This window comes from Branchiostoma lanceolatum, chromosome 2 (assembly GCF_035083965.1).
Source record: "Branchiostoma lanceolatum isolate klBraLanc5 chromosome 2, klBraLanc5.hap2, whole genome shotgun sequence".
Classification (NCBI taxonomy): Eukaryota; Metazoa; Chordata; class Leptocardii; order Amphioxiformes; family Branchiostomatidae; genus Branchiostoma; species Branchiostoma lanceolatum.
In genome coordinates, this window is record NC_089723.1 from 33,766,105 (window position 1) to 33,781,296 (window position 15,192).

Below are 15,192 nucleotides of genomic sequence, written 5' to 3' on the forward strand. Positions count from 1 at the left end.
CTTTGATGTGGATTTGGGCAGCTGATTGGTGCTTTATTTTCCCTAATAAAGAAGCCTCTTCTCACCATCTGAAGTAATGAGGCATTATGATATAATTAGTTAGTGATAATGAATAGTACAGCAGCTGTATTAGCTTTTTAACCTTCTCCCTATTGCCTAACTCTGTAACCAATAGGGAACTGGGTGCCAAACGGCTACTTCAGAGTGCTAGAGGTTAAAGGACACATCTTTTGCCTGGAGAAAAGGAAGCTGAAGTCCTTTCAGGATTAGTCTTCTTTTTCTGCAACAGAAGCATATTGAATCACTCTGAAAGGCTTGCTTGGGACTGGTCTGTTCTATTTGCTATCAGTTGCCTGATATTTATGTTTACTGCACTACTTTGCATTGGTATGATTATTATTTTCATTAAGATGTTATAATCTGCTGTGCATGACAAGGGGCAAGAAAAGAAACAAACAACATTCCAATCTATTTTAAGGTGCTTTTATTTCAATCCAAGGTGAGATACTTTCTTAGCAATGCAAACTTTGTTTAGTCATGACCAAAACATTGAGATGATATTTGAGTCCACTCACTGTTTTTCAAATATTTGCAACTGGTATTTTCAATCAATTATGTTAAATGACCAAGGCATCTTTTACGGATCTTTGTTGAAACTGTAACTACATGTACTGTCAAACATGGATTGTTTTATCTTCTTACCAATAAAATCTCAATGTGTATTGTGTCCATTCTTCTAAATGTTTCCAAACAAAAGTATACATAAACTGTCCAAGCAGCTGATGGTAAACATGCAACTGTGTCTTTGAATTTCAAACTGAAGTTAAGTTGTCTTTTGTATCCCAAAGACTAATTTGCATGCTGAATTGATAAAGATTTCTGCTTGTGCTAAATGCACCATCACAATGTTTTGGTCATGTCGTCAATAACTGTGAAAAAATGTGTACAACTTGAAAGTATTGTCTGTAGATTTGCATAACATCTGGTCAGATGTATCATTAGGATGTGGTGTTACACATTATCCATTCAGTTGGTAAAACAATTGCAACATGACCCATCCATTCACTATCGACATTGGAAAGAAATCCACTCCTATCATTACATTCTGAAGCCAACAACTGTAAAGTTTGACACATTTTTACACAGATTAATAAACGTAATATAGATTAGATATAGATTCACTGCACACAACAAGTAAAGGAAAAAAAGGCTCCATATCAAGTTGTTAAAGGAGCATCCATTGTCCTTTAAGGACAGTTGAGAAACATTTCTTTCCCAGATCTTATCCGTACATCATGCATTTAGTTTGTTGCCAGCTTGATTACCTCCATTTCCACATCATTGTTATCTCACTTATCTGGTCAAAAGCATGTAGTAGGTTATAGTCAGTGAATGATTTTGAAGTTGCCAAACGTCTGAACTTCTGGAAGTGAACATATGAATTTCACATCTAATTTATAGGAGTTGTTTCTCCACATGTGCCAGTCGTTATGAATGATTTTGTGAGAGCAAGTCATACAGGCCAAGCCAAACTACTTGTATTTATGGTTCTTAGGGTTCGTTTTGGTAATGGGTTTGAGGTAGGAATTCTATAGTTGGAAAGAAACAATTGTCATGAGAAAAATGGTCTGTCAACATGTAGAAGAGTGGGCAGAGATTGAGTGGGCAGAGATTGAGCTAAAGCTTGCCATGTCAACCCATCTATAAAGTGATTAAAGATTTTCACATTTTTCATCAAATTGAATGCAGTAAGCCCTGAAAATCTGTTAATTTGGAATTTTTTGGAAGTGAGTTATCATTTGCTGCAAGATCTTTTCCAATCAAGCTGATGACAACACTGGCTTTAGCCTGCGTATTTGAGCTTGCTCAAGAGCTCCTTCATAGCTGGATCACCAGTTTCCAGCTCAGCCTCCTGCTTGGGATCAGATAGAGCTGGATCTTCTGCCTTGCTCTCATCCTGGATCTTCCCCAGAAGATCTGCAAATGCTGAATCACCAGTATCCAGCTTCGGTTCTTCCATGTTGTCAGATGGAGTAGGTTCGGCTTCTGGTTCCATGGGCTTCACTGTTACCTTGTTTGCTGTCACGGTGGTTGTTGCTCCCTCATTGGATGTAATCTCCTCTTGATCAGCTCCTGTGTCCATACTCATGTCTATTGTTGTCAAGAGGAACAAAAAGGTATCGTCATTACAATACATCTGCATGTAGATCACAACTAAAAAAGAATGGAAAAAAATGTTTCTGTGAGATGCAGCTTGATCTTTGCATTGCAAACTGCTTTTATATCAAATTTCAGGTTCAAATTGTGTCATAATGCTTAATATCAATTGTTGAACTTACAAGCAAGAAACTTGGTAGAGATAACTTCACCTTAATTGACTTCTATTCAGCACTTTCTGTCTGAAACGTAGGGACGTGTAGCTGCTCACCTTGCTCACAGATGAAGTTGAGCTTAGTGAAACAGTCTGTTGGCAGGGTAGTGCCCAGGACTGGGTTCCTGGCCCAGCATGCATCAGTAAGGTCACCAAACTGGACTTTGAAGCGGATCATGGCAAAACTATTCAAATCTTCGGGCTCGTCCTTCCAGTACTGGAAGGTAGTTACATCTGGAACCACAGGTTATATGTAAGAGTTAAGGAGAGAGTATTATAGCAATTCTACAGTTCATTCTAATCTAAGTCATATTCTTCTTTGGACATAATGCTGTGAAAAGTGTGTTATTAGAAGTTCAGAGTACATTTTGATTAAATGTAAGGAATTCCAAGCCCTTGTGTTTGGACCTTTTATACTTGATCAAGTGAACTTCAAATTTTTGTGATATATGCCTCTACTCCTCTGTGATGATTTGATCTGGAAATGAAAAAGAAAACTAAGATAATTTGACATCAGGTTTATTTTCTGAATTTTCATTTTCACTAGTCTAAGGAAACAATGTAGATACAAACAGTGTAGAGTATCAATCTCAGGATAGAGGAACGATAGCCACTCAGGATCCTGATCTAGTCTCAGAATACTAGTCTTAAGAAACAGACTGAGTGTAGATGCAAAACTCAGAATACTAGTCTAAATAAACAGACTCAGGATCCTGATCTAGTCTCAGAATACTAGTCTAAATATTAAACAGACTCAGGATCCTGATCTAGTCTCAGAATACTATTCTAAATAAACAGACTAAGGATCCTGATCTAGTCTTAGAATACTAGTCTAAATAAACAGACTCAGGATCCTGATCTAGTCTCAGAATACTAGTCTAAAGAAACAGACTCAGGATCCTGATCTAGTCTGAAGAAACAGACTGAGTGTACAAGTGTAGATGCAAACCTCCATGAACAGCATCCATCTCCTCCTCGAAGAACGCCAGCCACTCAGGATCCTCATCGTGCACCACCAGCTGGCCCCCCTGCTCCCCGCAGATGTGTGCAGCCCTCCCCTGGGTCGCTAACATCGTGGACAGGCTGTAGCACTTCCCCTTGAACTCGCTGTAGCTCAGCGGACAGGCTGGCGGAGACAGTAGCTCGTCCGCTGGTGTCTCATTGGTTGATTTGTCAGCAACAACTGGTTCATCTGTCAACACAAATGATACAGAATGGTGTACTGTCTAAACTACCCAAGACAAACAAACACTTAGCGGACCGATACAATCTGGTCTATGTGGACAGGTGGTCATCACTATAGAGAGGATTCTTAATGCCTGTGTCAATGGGAAAAATTACCAAAAGGACAACCAAAAAGTGGTTACTTTGGTCCTCATGTAGAGGTGGTCACTTGTAAAGGTTTCACTTTCAAGATTTGATTTTCCCCTTAAAGTAAACAATACATAGCTTCTAATGGCTTATGTTTCTGGCCCCTGATTTATGGAAGCTTCACATTTGTATTTGGAAGTAAATGTACAATGTTTTAAGAGGAGATGAGCTCACCCATTGCTGGTTTCTGGCAGATGAATCGGTAGGGTTCAAGGTTGCAGGGCACATCGTTCCACTTGTCCTTTACTGACGGGTGAGCGGCGTAGACCACACAGTCCTCTTCTCCAGCGCTATTCGGCTCCCCGGCTGCCCAACTGGAGAAGGTGCCTAGCGGTCGTCCATCAGCCCAAGTCCATGCTCCTTCCTTCTCCCTATCTGTCAGTCCTATCCAGTATCTAACGTATGGGTTTACGGACGATCTCAGCTTGATGAGGAAGTCGTCGGTAGACTGGTCCCGAGGCATTGCTAGCATGGCACCGTCCTCTTCACACAGAGCTTCTGACTCTCTGTAGTCCATCTCGATGTCAAACACCTTGTAGCAGTTGTCTCTGAACAGTTCGTAACCAGTGGGGCACTGCAGAACTGACCAAGAAATGACACATTATCTTTTTTTTTCAGAATTATGGATTGAAAAATAGTGCATATTGTCTGGTAAGTCATCTACCTATGTACAAGGGGACTTGTAAGTAACATCCTTTGTTGTCCTTTTGGTAGTATGTTGATTGACCGGTGCAACAGTTTCACTTTGTCTTCAAGTTAATGATAATCAGCGAGGAAACTTTTTCAACATTTCCAATGTCTGAAATGCATGTAAATACATGACTTTGTGTGCCAAATATCATGCTTTGAGAGAATTACATGTTGGCTGAGGTTCCAGCTTCATGTACATAAAAAAATTGCCACTGCTCTATTATCATATCAGTCAGAATCTGTCATGTACAAGTCTTTATAGCTGAGGGTTGCAATATAAGCAATATTTGCACTAGGAGTGCTTGATTGTACTTAATAGTAAACACATACCAGATGCTATCTCTGTAACTGGTTCCACCTTGGCTGCATTTGTTGATGGGGTCACTGTATCTGAGGTTGCCACTGGCTCTGTATGAAATAGATTTAACAAATTGTATAGTTAAATGAAATCTTAGTTCAATGAAATCTACTTTCTAACAACGTAGAAGTCTTAACTCATGGTTATTTCCAAGAATGACTTATGTCTCTTATCTTGAGCTGTATAATGTCACATAATCTTTATTCTATGAAAGCATGTGAAAAGATGGGCATAGTAAAAAAGATGTCTAAAATCATGATCATGCCAGCAACCCAAGCTAGTGTATTCACGACCTTCGCTTCCTGTGTGAAAAAAAGAGGTGCATATTACTGTAATTTATTGCAGAGTAGATTTTCTACTATTGTTCTTCAGGTTGTCAATGTAAAGATGGTGTGATAAGCCCACCAAGAATGTGAACTGAATTACACGTAATTCAAAGTAAGCATATTACCTCTGTACAATAATTGAAAGGTCACAAAAATTGATTGGCAACATTAAATCCAATGAGATTTTCAAGATGTCATTGACAGGTGTAATGTGAAAAAGGAAAATTCCCCAATAACAAACCAATTGAAAACAAACTTACTAGCAAACATACCACCAGGATGCTGGAAACTACTCACATGTACAGACTAGGCATTATAGTACAGACAAAACTGCCCTCGAAGACCACTCTAGACCAATAAAATCTGGTCTATGTGGACAAGTATAGTCACTTGTACTATCCACAGGATTCTTAATGCTAGTGTCAGTGGGACAACTTATCTAAGGGATCACATTGTCCAGGTGTAGAGGTGGTCACTTATACAGGTTTCACTGCAATTACATTTACATTCGCTGTTGTGATTGATACGCATGCATGCTTAATTTTCTGAATCAGAATGGAGAAGGTTAAAGTAACATACTGATTTCCTGGCATGTCCAGGTTCCATCTGCTCCAATCACATGCTTATAGTCAGGCGCACAGTCAAGAACAAGGCACATCACTTTTGGAATGGCACATTCACAGTTCAGTCCAGGAGACTCATCAGCCCATTTTGCTCCAACCTACACACATGCAGCATCAATCATTCATCAAGTTAGAGAACTGACAAATGAAATGCTATTTCTAAGTTCTAACATCTAAATATGAGATCTACTAAAAAATGTATCTTAAGAGTTTGAAATATCTAAATTTTGATGGCAAAGATGCACTGTTGGCTTTACAGAATCTGATGTTTCAAGTTATTGATTCTGAATCCTGCTCCAATGAAATAACTTGCATTTTCCAATTGAAACTTATCCATAATTATCAAACAAAAACTTAGTTTGATAATAACAAGGATTTGCAGTCAACTGTTACACACAAATTGAATGCTTTATCATGAGGTTCTGATGATGAGACCAAAAAGAACATAGACTTACATCATAATGATTGCCATTGTGGTAGCAGCCATTATTGCGGCATTGGTCCTCTGGTATGCAGTCCGATCCCTCTTTCACGTACCCATCATCACACTTGCAGCTAGGGATGCAAACTTCTGGGCAGATGATCGATCTAGTACCGAGCGTGTCACACGTTGCGGGGCAGGCAGATCCACAGTCGGTCCAGCTGCTGTGAGCAGGACAGTCTGGAGATGGTAGGTCTGTGGACAATATCAACAAATTTCTTCTTAACCTTCACCCTGCATTCTGAAGCCGTAACTTTAGTTTTAATTAGTGGTGGCTTTTTATTTCTCATCTGACCACTGTTTTATCCAGTAGTGCTTACCGATAGGTCCCAATTGCGCCGGTGCCTGTTGGGGATGTAGCCCGCCGGGCCCCCAAGACACAAATTTTTTCCTGGAGGACTGCTGGGTACCAGGGTATCTATTTGTTACCGGGTCCCGCAATGATTTTAAGGCGGGGGTAAAATAATTTGGGGTCCCGCCTTGGACTCAAAATAGCCTGACAGCTGCAGGGTGTCCCACGGGGCCATGCAGGGGTCACGCCCAAAAGTGCCCAAAACAGCCCGTGCACTACCCGGCGGGGTCCCTTTTTCCAATTGGGGCCGAAGCATAACTATGAAGAGAAGTCTCTAAACCTTATATGTAGTAGTAGTAGTAAACCTTTATTTTCCTTGGAAGGCCCTGTCGGCCAGTACATGTACATATATATAGATGTCCGTTCTTCCCAGGGGTCCAAGTGGAGGGGAGTGTCACGGGAAATAAATAAATAAAGGAATAAAATAACAAACAATTTACTAATTAAATACTAATTAGATGCAGTTTACTAATTAAATAATTAGTTAATACATTATCATATGACTGGTTTAGATATCCTTATAGGCAAAGAAATCAGCAGATGCAAGATATAATCATAATGGTGTTACTAGTACATGATAACAAAAGTCTTCCTAATGCTTAACTGTAGAAGTGTGGTTACCTTTTGCACATATGAAGTAATGGAGGCTACCACAGTCCCATGGTTCACTGTAAGGTTTATATATGAAGCGCAGCCAACACGCATCTTGCATGTAACGTATAGCTGCATTGTAGGGGCTGTCTCCATTGGTGTCAATATTGTCCACCCACATGTCTTGCAGGTGATGTAGTTCTATAGAAATGATGGAAAAAAATTCAAGGTATTACATGAATTGTAACCTATATAACTGTCACCATGATTGGCAGCTGAAAGACTTATGATTGGTTCACCATATGTCTTTAACCTTCTCCCTGCTGCCTAGCCATGTGATACATGTACATACAAATTTGGTACCAAAAGTCTACTTAAGCATGGAAGGTTAAAGAGGAAACTTGGAAAATAAACATTTATTATCTGGAGAGTTAACTTTGTCTTTAGAAAATAAATAAATAAATAGATTTTCTTACAAAAGTCATCTACATTGTATTTACCCATGCGTTATGGGTAGGTACAAAATGTATCATGCCATTGGGTAGGTATCCCACGGATTCAGAAGATTTTACAGTTAAAAAAAAGTTGCGGAAGACAGAATTGTGTATGGAAAGTGCAGGCTCCTTGTAAAATCATCATGTCTGGTGCATTTTGCATATTTCACTGACGTGGAAACTGCTGCTTGGCAAGATTCATTGTCTCCATCCAATCCGGGTCATCACTTGCTGGCAGCAAGTAGCCTCCGTCCTTCTGGCAGACATGCTTAGCTTCCTGAAATCAGTGTGGAGAAAACTTTGTCATTAGTTACAGTAGACTGTGAGGGCTTAGCCAATTTGAAAAGAAGTTGCTGTTTGTTTCTGACAACAGTCTTGCTTAACAACTCAGTGAGTTTGTCACAGTAATTTCATGTCGAGAAAAGCAACCAGCTACACTCTGTCTCCTTCACCAGGTGAAAGTACCCACCTGGTTAGACAAGGGATTGATGTATGGTTTGTAGCACGTGCCCTGGAAAAGGAGGTAGCCTTCAGTGCAGCCTTGCTGTTCTGCCATCTCTGTCGTGACTTTTTGGGTTGGCTGTGGAGTGGGAGGCTTGTCAGTGGTCTGGACTACGGGGATCCTTTGGGTCGTCTTCGCTGTGGTCGTTTGCCTTTTGGTCACTTGTACTGTGGGGATACTTTCAGTTGTCTGACTTTGAACAGCTTCTAATTCTGAAAGTCAATGAATTATAACATTAAGCATTTTTGCTGGTGTCTCAGTGTGCACATAAACGTTAGATTTGTACACAATCATGTCCACACTTCAGAGTCACTGTAGCACATGCTATCAATACAGACTATTCAATCTTGTGAAAAATGTAATCAGTTGGATGTGAATGTAAATGTACATACTGATACTGATTGTATTTTCATATCAGTGATACCTTAAATAGAAATACCAGTATCCAAAAGATGTTTCAAACAGTTGGGTTTAGCTTCATGAAATTTCTAAACAAGCATTCAATTTTATTCTTATAGACAGAAAACAAAATGTCTTGACTGTATGTTATGTATCTTGACGGTGCACAATCCAATCTGCGATAATCAGATGCCATGAAAGTGTAAATTGTATTCAGTGTGTTTCATCTGGTAACTGACAGTGTGTGTTTTTTCTCAGGAAAACATGTCCATCTTAACTGATAAAAGCACTTGAGACAGAGAAGTTTACTAAGGTATTACACTACCCATCTGTCCCTTTGTCTAGATTTTTTCTCTGTCTCTTGATTTCTCACTTTTTCTTTCCCTCTCTCCCCCTCTCCCTCTCCCTTCCTCTTTTTTCCCTCCCTCTCTGTGCTTGTCATCTTGTCAACAGTTTGCTTTTCTTGAAACAGGTGTAAGACTCACATATGTGAGATACGATGTTTATCAACCATCCAAATCAGTTTGATTGAAGATGAAATGAAAAAATTACCTTTCTCACAAATGAAGGCCTTCCTCTTTTTGCAGTCTTCCTGATAATTTTTGGAATTTTCGATGCGATGTAACCAGCATCCTCGCCTGAAGCCAGTATGCTCCCGAAGTGCAGTGCTATCCACCCAAACGTTGTAAATTGGTTCTATATATATGCGTTGACCTGGTGAAGAGAAAGGAGAGCTTGAAAAATCAACATCATTTCTTTAATACATTACATATCCATTGTGAATATTACATCCTTTAGCATGGCACAGTAATCAAATACTAAGTAGACATGCCTCAATAGAATTGGATTTCCAAACAAACCCTTAGAAATAAACTCTGAACTGTTTTCATTTGCATTGTATGTTCTCAACGATTTTCTGAGCATTTTGTACAGCTGTATTTTTTGTTTGCACTGTATTGTCCTAGTCTGTATTGTCAGTAGTTAATTTAGTTCTAGTAATAGTCGTATAAAACTAGTTTGTAACGGGAAGAAACATGACAAACCCATAATGGACAAGAAACAAGTCTTACAAGATTACTTAATGTTGGAGATGCTAACATTGTGTTTCCTCCGACATCATTTTCATAGACATTAGCATAGGTGGAGGTTTGATTGTTTCAGTATACCATTCTTAGGAGTCCGCAGTGCTTCCACCAGTTTCTCCAGGGAGCCATGGCTTTCCTTCCATGTCAGTAGTTTGCCACCATCCGTCTGGCACTGAGATTGTGCATTCTGTGTACATTTGTATGTGAAGGAAAAACAATTGGTGACTAATCTGTTCCTTACGTTCTGACTCTGGATAGGCTATTTCAGTGCATTCAGCAATCAGCAACTGTTACATTCGTTTCTTATTCTGCAAAGCCACAGCACTCAGATATTGTTGTTTTTGATACCCTCATTGATCAACCCATATTGTACAGTCCATTACTAATAAGAAGAAGGCAAATAACACCAACCCAATAACGCCTTTCTTCTTTTCCTAGTTTGTAGCACTTGGTTTCAAACTCCAGGTATCCAGGAGAGCAGGCAAGTTGAATTGCTGTCTCCTCAGCTGTGGTACACAATAATGTAAGAGATTTCATTACATGTACAGAAACCAGAGACAGTCAGCAGACCATACATTTGTTACTTAACTTGCAGGCGTTGTATAGTTTAGAATCATACAGACTCTTTCAGATCTCAACGAAAGAAACATGCCAATGTTGTTTACTCTTTGACCTTCCACATTAGAAGAATATAAACAACAAATAGGATCCGTGAGCCGGGGTTTGGTCCCAGTGTCGGGCCCCACCTTGGACATGTTGCAAACTTGCATTTTGGGGTGTTGCTGTGAAGCTTCAGATGTCAGCCTCAGGTGCCAAACAAACCTCTGCACGTAAGAGAATCCAACACACTTATCGAAATGAGTAGGAGTGTCCTGGTAAAGACGCAAGCTTTAGCAAAGCTGCATTTCAAGATAAGTACATGTACAAATATACTAGTAGCTACTTGAAAAGCATCTTGCTTCACCTCAGGATGAGCAAAGATGAATATGAAGTAACTCACTTGGAGAACCAGTTGGTTGAGGTTGCTGTGTGGTGGGGGTTTGGGGCTGTGCCGTTGAAGTGTCCGGGAGAGAGAGCAGCTCCAGGATGGTGGTGAGGTTAGCAATGGTGTTGCTGCACTGGGCTGCTATTTCCTCTTTCTCCATATCTCCATCAGCAATAACATCTAAGAAATCCTCCTTCTGGTAACAGAAAATATTTTACAAAATAAAAGAAGACTGTTTAATTGTTATGAATGAGGTACATTCAGTGGTTACTCTCAGTTGGCTAGACAAGAGTGTGATAATGTGGCATGATCATAGTAAAACTATTTAATATGTGTTTGTAGCTGTGAATGCTTATAACATTAAGACTGGAATAACTTCTGGCTGCATCAAATTGTAGAGAAAATCTCTTTGTAGTTACATCATGGTATTTGTTAGAACTTTAACTATTTTTGATATGACAGGTATGAGGTACAGCCTCCACATAGAGCAAAAAGCTATTGGGAAGCATTAAAACTGCTAAAAGTAGTAGACAGTAAAAGACCTTAAGTATTGACTTAAGTATTGGTAACTGTACTAGCTCTGTAACGTTTTTGTAGCTTTTCACCAATGGCATGCCAACAGGATTCTGTTTGTAGTGTTAAAGAGAAGTAAGATGCATACCTGGGTGGAGATATTTGCCACGAGCTGCTGAACCAGCTGGTTCTGAATGACCAGGTCGTTCTGCGCAGTGTCCAGTTCCTGCTCCGTGTGGTTAATGGTGACCTCCAGTCCATGCATGGTCTCCTGCTGATCGACCAGTCTGTCCTCCTGCTGCTGGATGATGCTGAGAAGGGTGTCCAGATCTGGCTTGCTGGCCTTCTTTGTCACGTGTATGTCAGGAGCTGGAAATAAGACAGACCATCACCACACAGTCAGTCCAAACAATTGGCGGGGGGAGGTTGGTTGGTAGGGAGCAATAGGCTTGACTTTCTATGTCTAATTCTAGAAATACAGCCTTTCCACTCTTTAAACAATCTATGCTACCCGAGAAAACTCTGAGATCCACTACCACATCGATATTAGAATGAATGTTTAGAAGTTTCAATCTTCATGTAGAATTCCCTTGGCACTACTATTCAAAAACTCAAAGCATAGTGTAAATCTAACCTTTGTCTTTACAGGTTATACATGTATTTCCCTGCTTGCCCTTCTCAGTTGAGCAATGTTTACAGTATGAACATACTGATTCGAAAAGGACAATTCTGAACCAATATGGTGTCATTTTTAGAGAAGGGAGTAAAACAACAACTGTTCTGTCCAGGGTGCTGAAAATACAGCAGGTCTACTAAAGGCCTTCCTATTGTTTAGTCCATTCAATTTTGTTCTCATTTTAAAGATAAAGCCTTTCTATGGATGTAGAGCCAGGTTTTGTAGATGAGAATAAAACCAGGCGCGATAAATGAACTCAAAAGTAGGTTGAAAGCAGTGGGTAAGTTTATACCCTCGGGACAAGAGTTGAAGTATTTGTTGCAAAATCAGAAATAACACAATTTGCTTGTGCTAATGAAAATATCCTGTTTTGAAGTTAAAACACATTTGATATGGTGTAACTGCTGTAACTTGGGCTTGAAAAAAAATGTTCACATAAGGTACAATAGTTGAATAGTTGTTGCAAAAGGATGGCTTACCCTTCTGACAGATGTAGGGAAGCTCGTCATCACAAGTCCTGTCGTTCCACAGTGTGCTCATAGAGACACAGTTCTCTTCTATTCTCCAACCCCACCACCCTGTGGTGTATCGACTAGGTTCACCAGCCCTCCAGGCTGCAAAATCTGATATGATGATAGATAGAGAAGATGATTTATTGGAGCATGTTTTGTGAAAACCTGTATCATAATGGTTTACATCAAGCTACCATTCTACTTCAGGTGTTGTCATTTAAATCGTTGAATAACTTACCTGTAACAAGGCTCTATGCAAAGAATTTTGCTGCTATGTTTTTAACCTGTAGCTGTTCTTTGGTTGTGCAGAAATAGTATTTATTATATTATAGTGAAGCGTGGTAGTCATGTCACCAAACACTCAGGAATAGCCAACAAAAAAACATTGGAATGTAGATTTTACAGAGAATGAGTTTGGAATACCAACAAACCTGTTTTGACAAACATTTAGACACTGCACACAACAAGTAAAGTTTTCTGCTACAGAGAGCTTTCAAGATAAACTCTGTCTCTTCATCAACCCGGTAAAGCCAGATGTCGTCTTGGAGTTCTCTTGTCACATGACTTGATGTTGCTTATCACGTGACAAGAGACAGTACAACAAACCTGTTATTGGACTGCCATCACTCCACATGAACTCCTCACTGTTTCTGTCAGACAGACCAATCCAGTACTCCTCATGACTGAAAATTGTCAAGAATATTACCAATAAGATATCATCTTTGTGCATCAATTCCTTCATTACTACATAGTCATTTTTACTTGAGAATGCTAGAGTACCAGTGTATGATGTCAATTTCAAAAGACCTTGTGTGGTCCTCAGTATTGTATTTTTAATAAAAACCAACAGACCTAAGGGAAGAAAGGAGAAAGTTCCAACAATATTATTTAAGTGGGATTGAACTAAGAAATGGGCTTTAGCTAACATTTCTGAGCTGAGGTGAACACTGCCCTAATCCAGCCATAGTGCTTGGTGAAATGTAATTGCTACAACAACTATATCATAACAGTTCTATAAAATTTGTATCATTATTTGTATGTCAATTGATAGCTTCTATTGTGAGAAAAAGCAGAAGAAAGGAAGAATCTTTCTCACTTGGTTACATTCTCCAGAAAACGTTGTGTTCCATGGTCTTTGATCACTGCCAGAGAGGCTGTGTCCTCTGCACACGCTTCCTCTGCTCTCTGGTAGGGGGCGCTGACTGTAGAAGCCCTGTAGCATGCCTCGTGGTAGAGGCTGTAGTGCTCTGGACACATCATGGTCGTCTCGACTTCTGCAAATAACACTGTATTGTGTGAGTGCTATTATTCTATGAACAGTCTTTGTGTGATAAAGATTTTTGAAATTGTGTAAGATGCCTTAAATGTACACTCAGGTGTTAACAGTTGCCAGTTATTCCAGTGTTTCTAATGGTTCACAGCGTTGAATAAGTTCATGAGCATGTCATTTTTTTTCTGATTTCTTTCTTCTTCTTATTAACAGTCACTGTGTCATATTTATGATGTACATTTGTCCAAAGCATAGATTTAGACAGCCTTGAAAGAATATTTCTTCTTGATATGGCAACCATGCTTAACACAGCTCTTGAGCTATAATTATGATGTTTAGTATAATTTTGACTTCAATATGATATTCAAAATCTACCTTTTTTTAATCAATTTTTTGCAAATGATCTCAAATCGAACTTTATATGAAACTGTGTCAGAGTAATGAAATAGAATTGTGGCATATTACAATTATATAACAATATGTCATTGAATTTTTTTTTTTACTTTTAAACTGTTCCAAAGTGGGAAGAATGTCAGAGATTTTGGGTGAGGCCCACAATGTAGTTCTCCTTTGCCAGATGTACATGTCTTTAGCACACATGTTAATGCCATAGTTTCAGCAGTTACACTGACCTGACTGCAGTTGTAGACAGTCTTCCAATATGCTGCGGATCACAGCTGGCGACTGGAGAGTTGGTGACTGGGTTGCATACGCCACCAGATCTTCACATTTGCTTTCAGCAGTTGGAGTCGGTGAAACTGTGGTCGGACTGGGTGTTGTTTTTGCTGGAGAAGGTTCGGTATTGAAATGTTGAGATATTAAGGGTTTTTTCAAAAGAAAAAATAATTGGGCAGGAATGGTAAACAGACTTTGACTGTGGTTTGTTGTTTGTCTGCCTGACAAAATTTGAACAAGACTGGTACATGTATGTAGAATAAATTAATGTACGAATAAGATGTATCCACAAACTTTTGTGTTACAGTTACAGTAATCTCTATAATTGTGATTTTTTACAATTACACCCTCTAAGTAAAGTAAAGATTCATGACACAATGAAGAATGAAGAAAGTTAAAACTTCAGCTTTCTCTCTAGACTAGATGATTTTATATTTTTGGAGTTTTTGCTTACCTATCTCGCAGATGCAACCCATGCGTATGGAACAGCGAATATCATTCCATTTGAGGTCGAACCTTGCATACATATGGACGCAGTTCTCTACCCACATAGTGTTAGAGGGCTCTCCTGGTTGCCAATTGTTGTAACCTGTAGCAGTTTTGAATAAGAAAAAGGAAGTGAAAATTTGTACTTGACATTGACCAAATATATGCAATATCAAAGTCAAAGATCTTAATATACTGTTACTCTTAGTTGTTCATGAATGATTGCCATACACTCCCTGGCCTTATGTTCCGAATGGAAACACAATAGTTATATCAGTGTCTATCATACCAAAACCTATACAACCTTGTAATAGCTGTTACAGGGCTTATAGTCTATTCTTTTTTATATACACTGTTCATGTAGTCTCTAGTGCATACAGTGATACAAGGTATATGCATGTTGTCTGAAGTTTCTGAAAGCACCAGGTACAC

At 39.3% G+C, this 15,192-nt stretch overlaps 3 protein-coding genes across 4 annotated transcripts in view; 1 reads left to right on the forward strand and 2 right to left on the reverse strand.

The window, feature by feature from the left end:
- Nucleotides 1-15,192, reverse strand: part of LOC136428758 (myosin regulatory light chain, smooth muscle-like) — an 88,813-nt gene that overhangs the window by 28,313 nt on the left and 45,308 nt on the right. The window lies entirely within an intron of this gene.
- Nucleotides 1-15,192, forward strand: part of LOC136428753 (protein EFR3 homolog B-like) — a 71,057-nt gene that overhangs the window by 17,283 nt on the left and 38,582 nt on the right. The gene's annotated exons all lie outside the window — the stretch shown is intronic.
- On the reverse strand, nucleotides 1,825-14,825 carry LOC136426423 (uncharacterized). Its single transcript, XM_066415087.1, has 20 exons — nucleotides 14,729-14,825; nucleotides 14,232-14,384; nucleotides 13,426-13,603; nucleotides 12,936-13,012; nucleotides 12,297-12,440; nucleotides 11,290-11,510; nucleotides 10,644-10,824; nucleotides 10,055-10,149; nucleotides 9,725-9,830; nucleotides 9,111-9,272; nucleotides 8,127-8,371; nucleotides 7,832-7,934; nucleotides 7,194-7,364; nucleotides 6,195-6,415; nucleotides 5,696-5,837; nucleotides 4,763-4,840; nucleotides 3,917-4,324; nucleotides 3,321-3,563; nucleotides 2,429-2,605; nucleotides 1,825-2,151 (listed from the first exon to the last, which is right to left on the reverse strand). Exons 1-20 carry the CDS (start codon nucleotides 14,823-14,825, stop codon nucleotides 1,844-1,846), a joined length of 3,510 nt encoding a protein of 1,169 aa, XP_066271184.1. The 3' UTR covers nucleotides 1,825-1,843.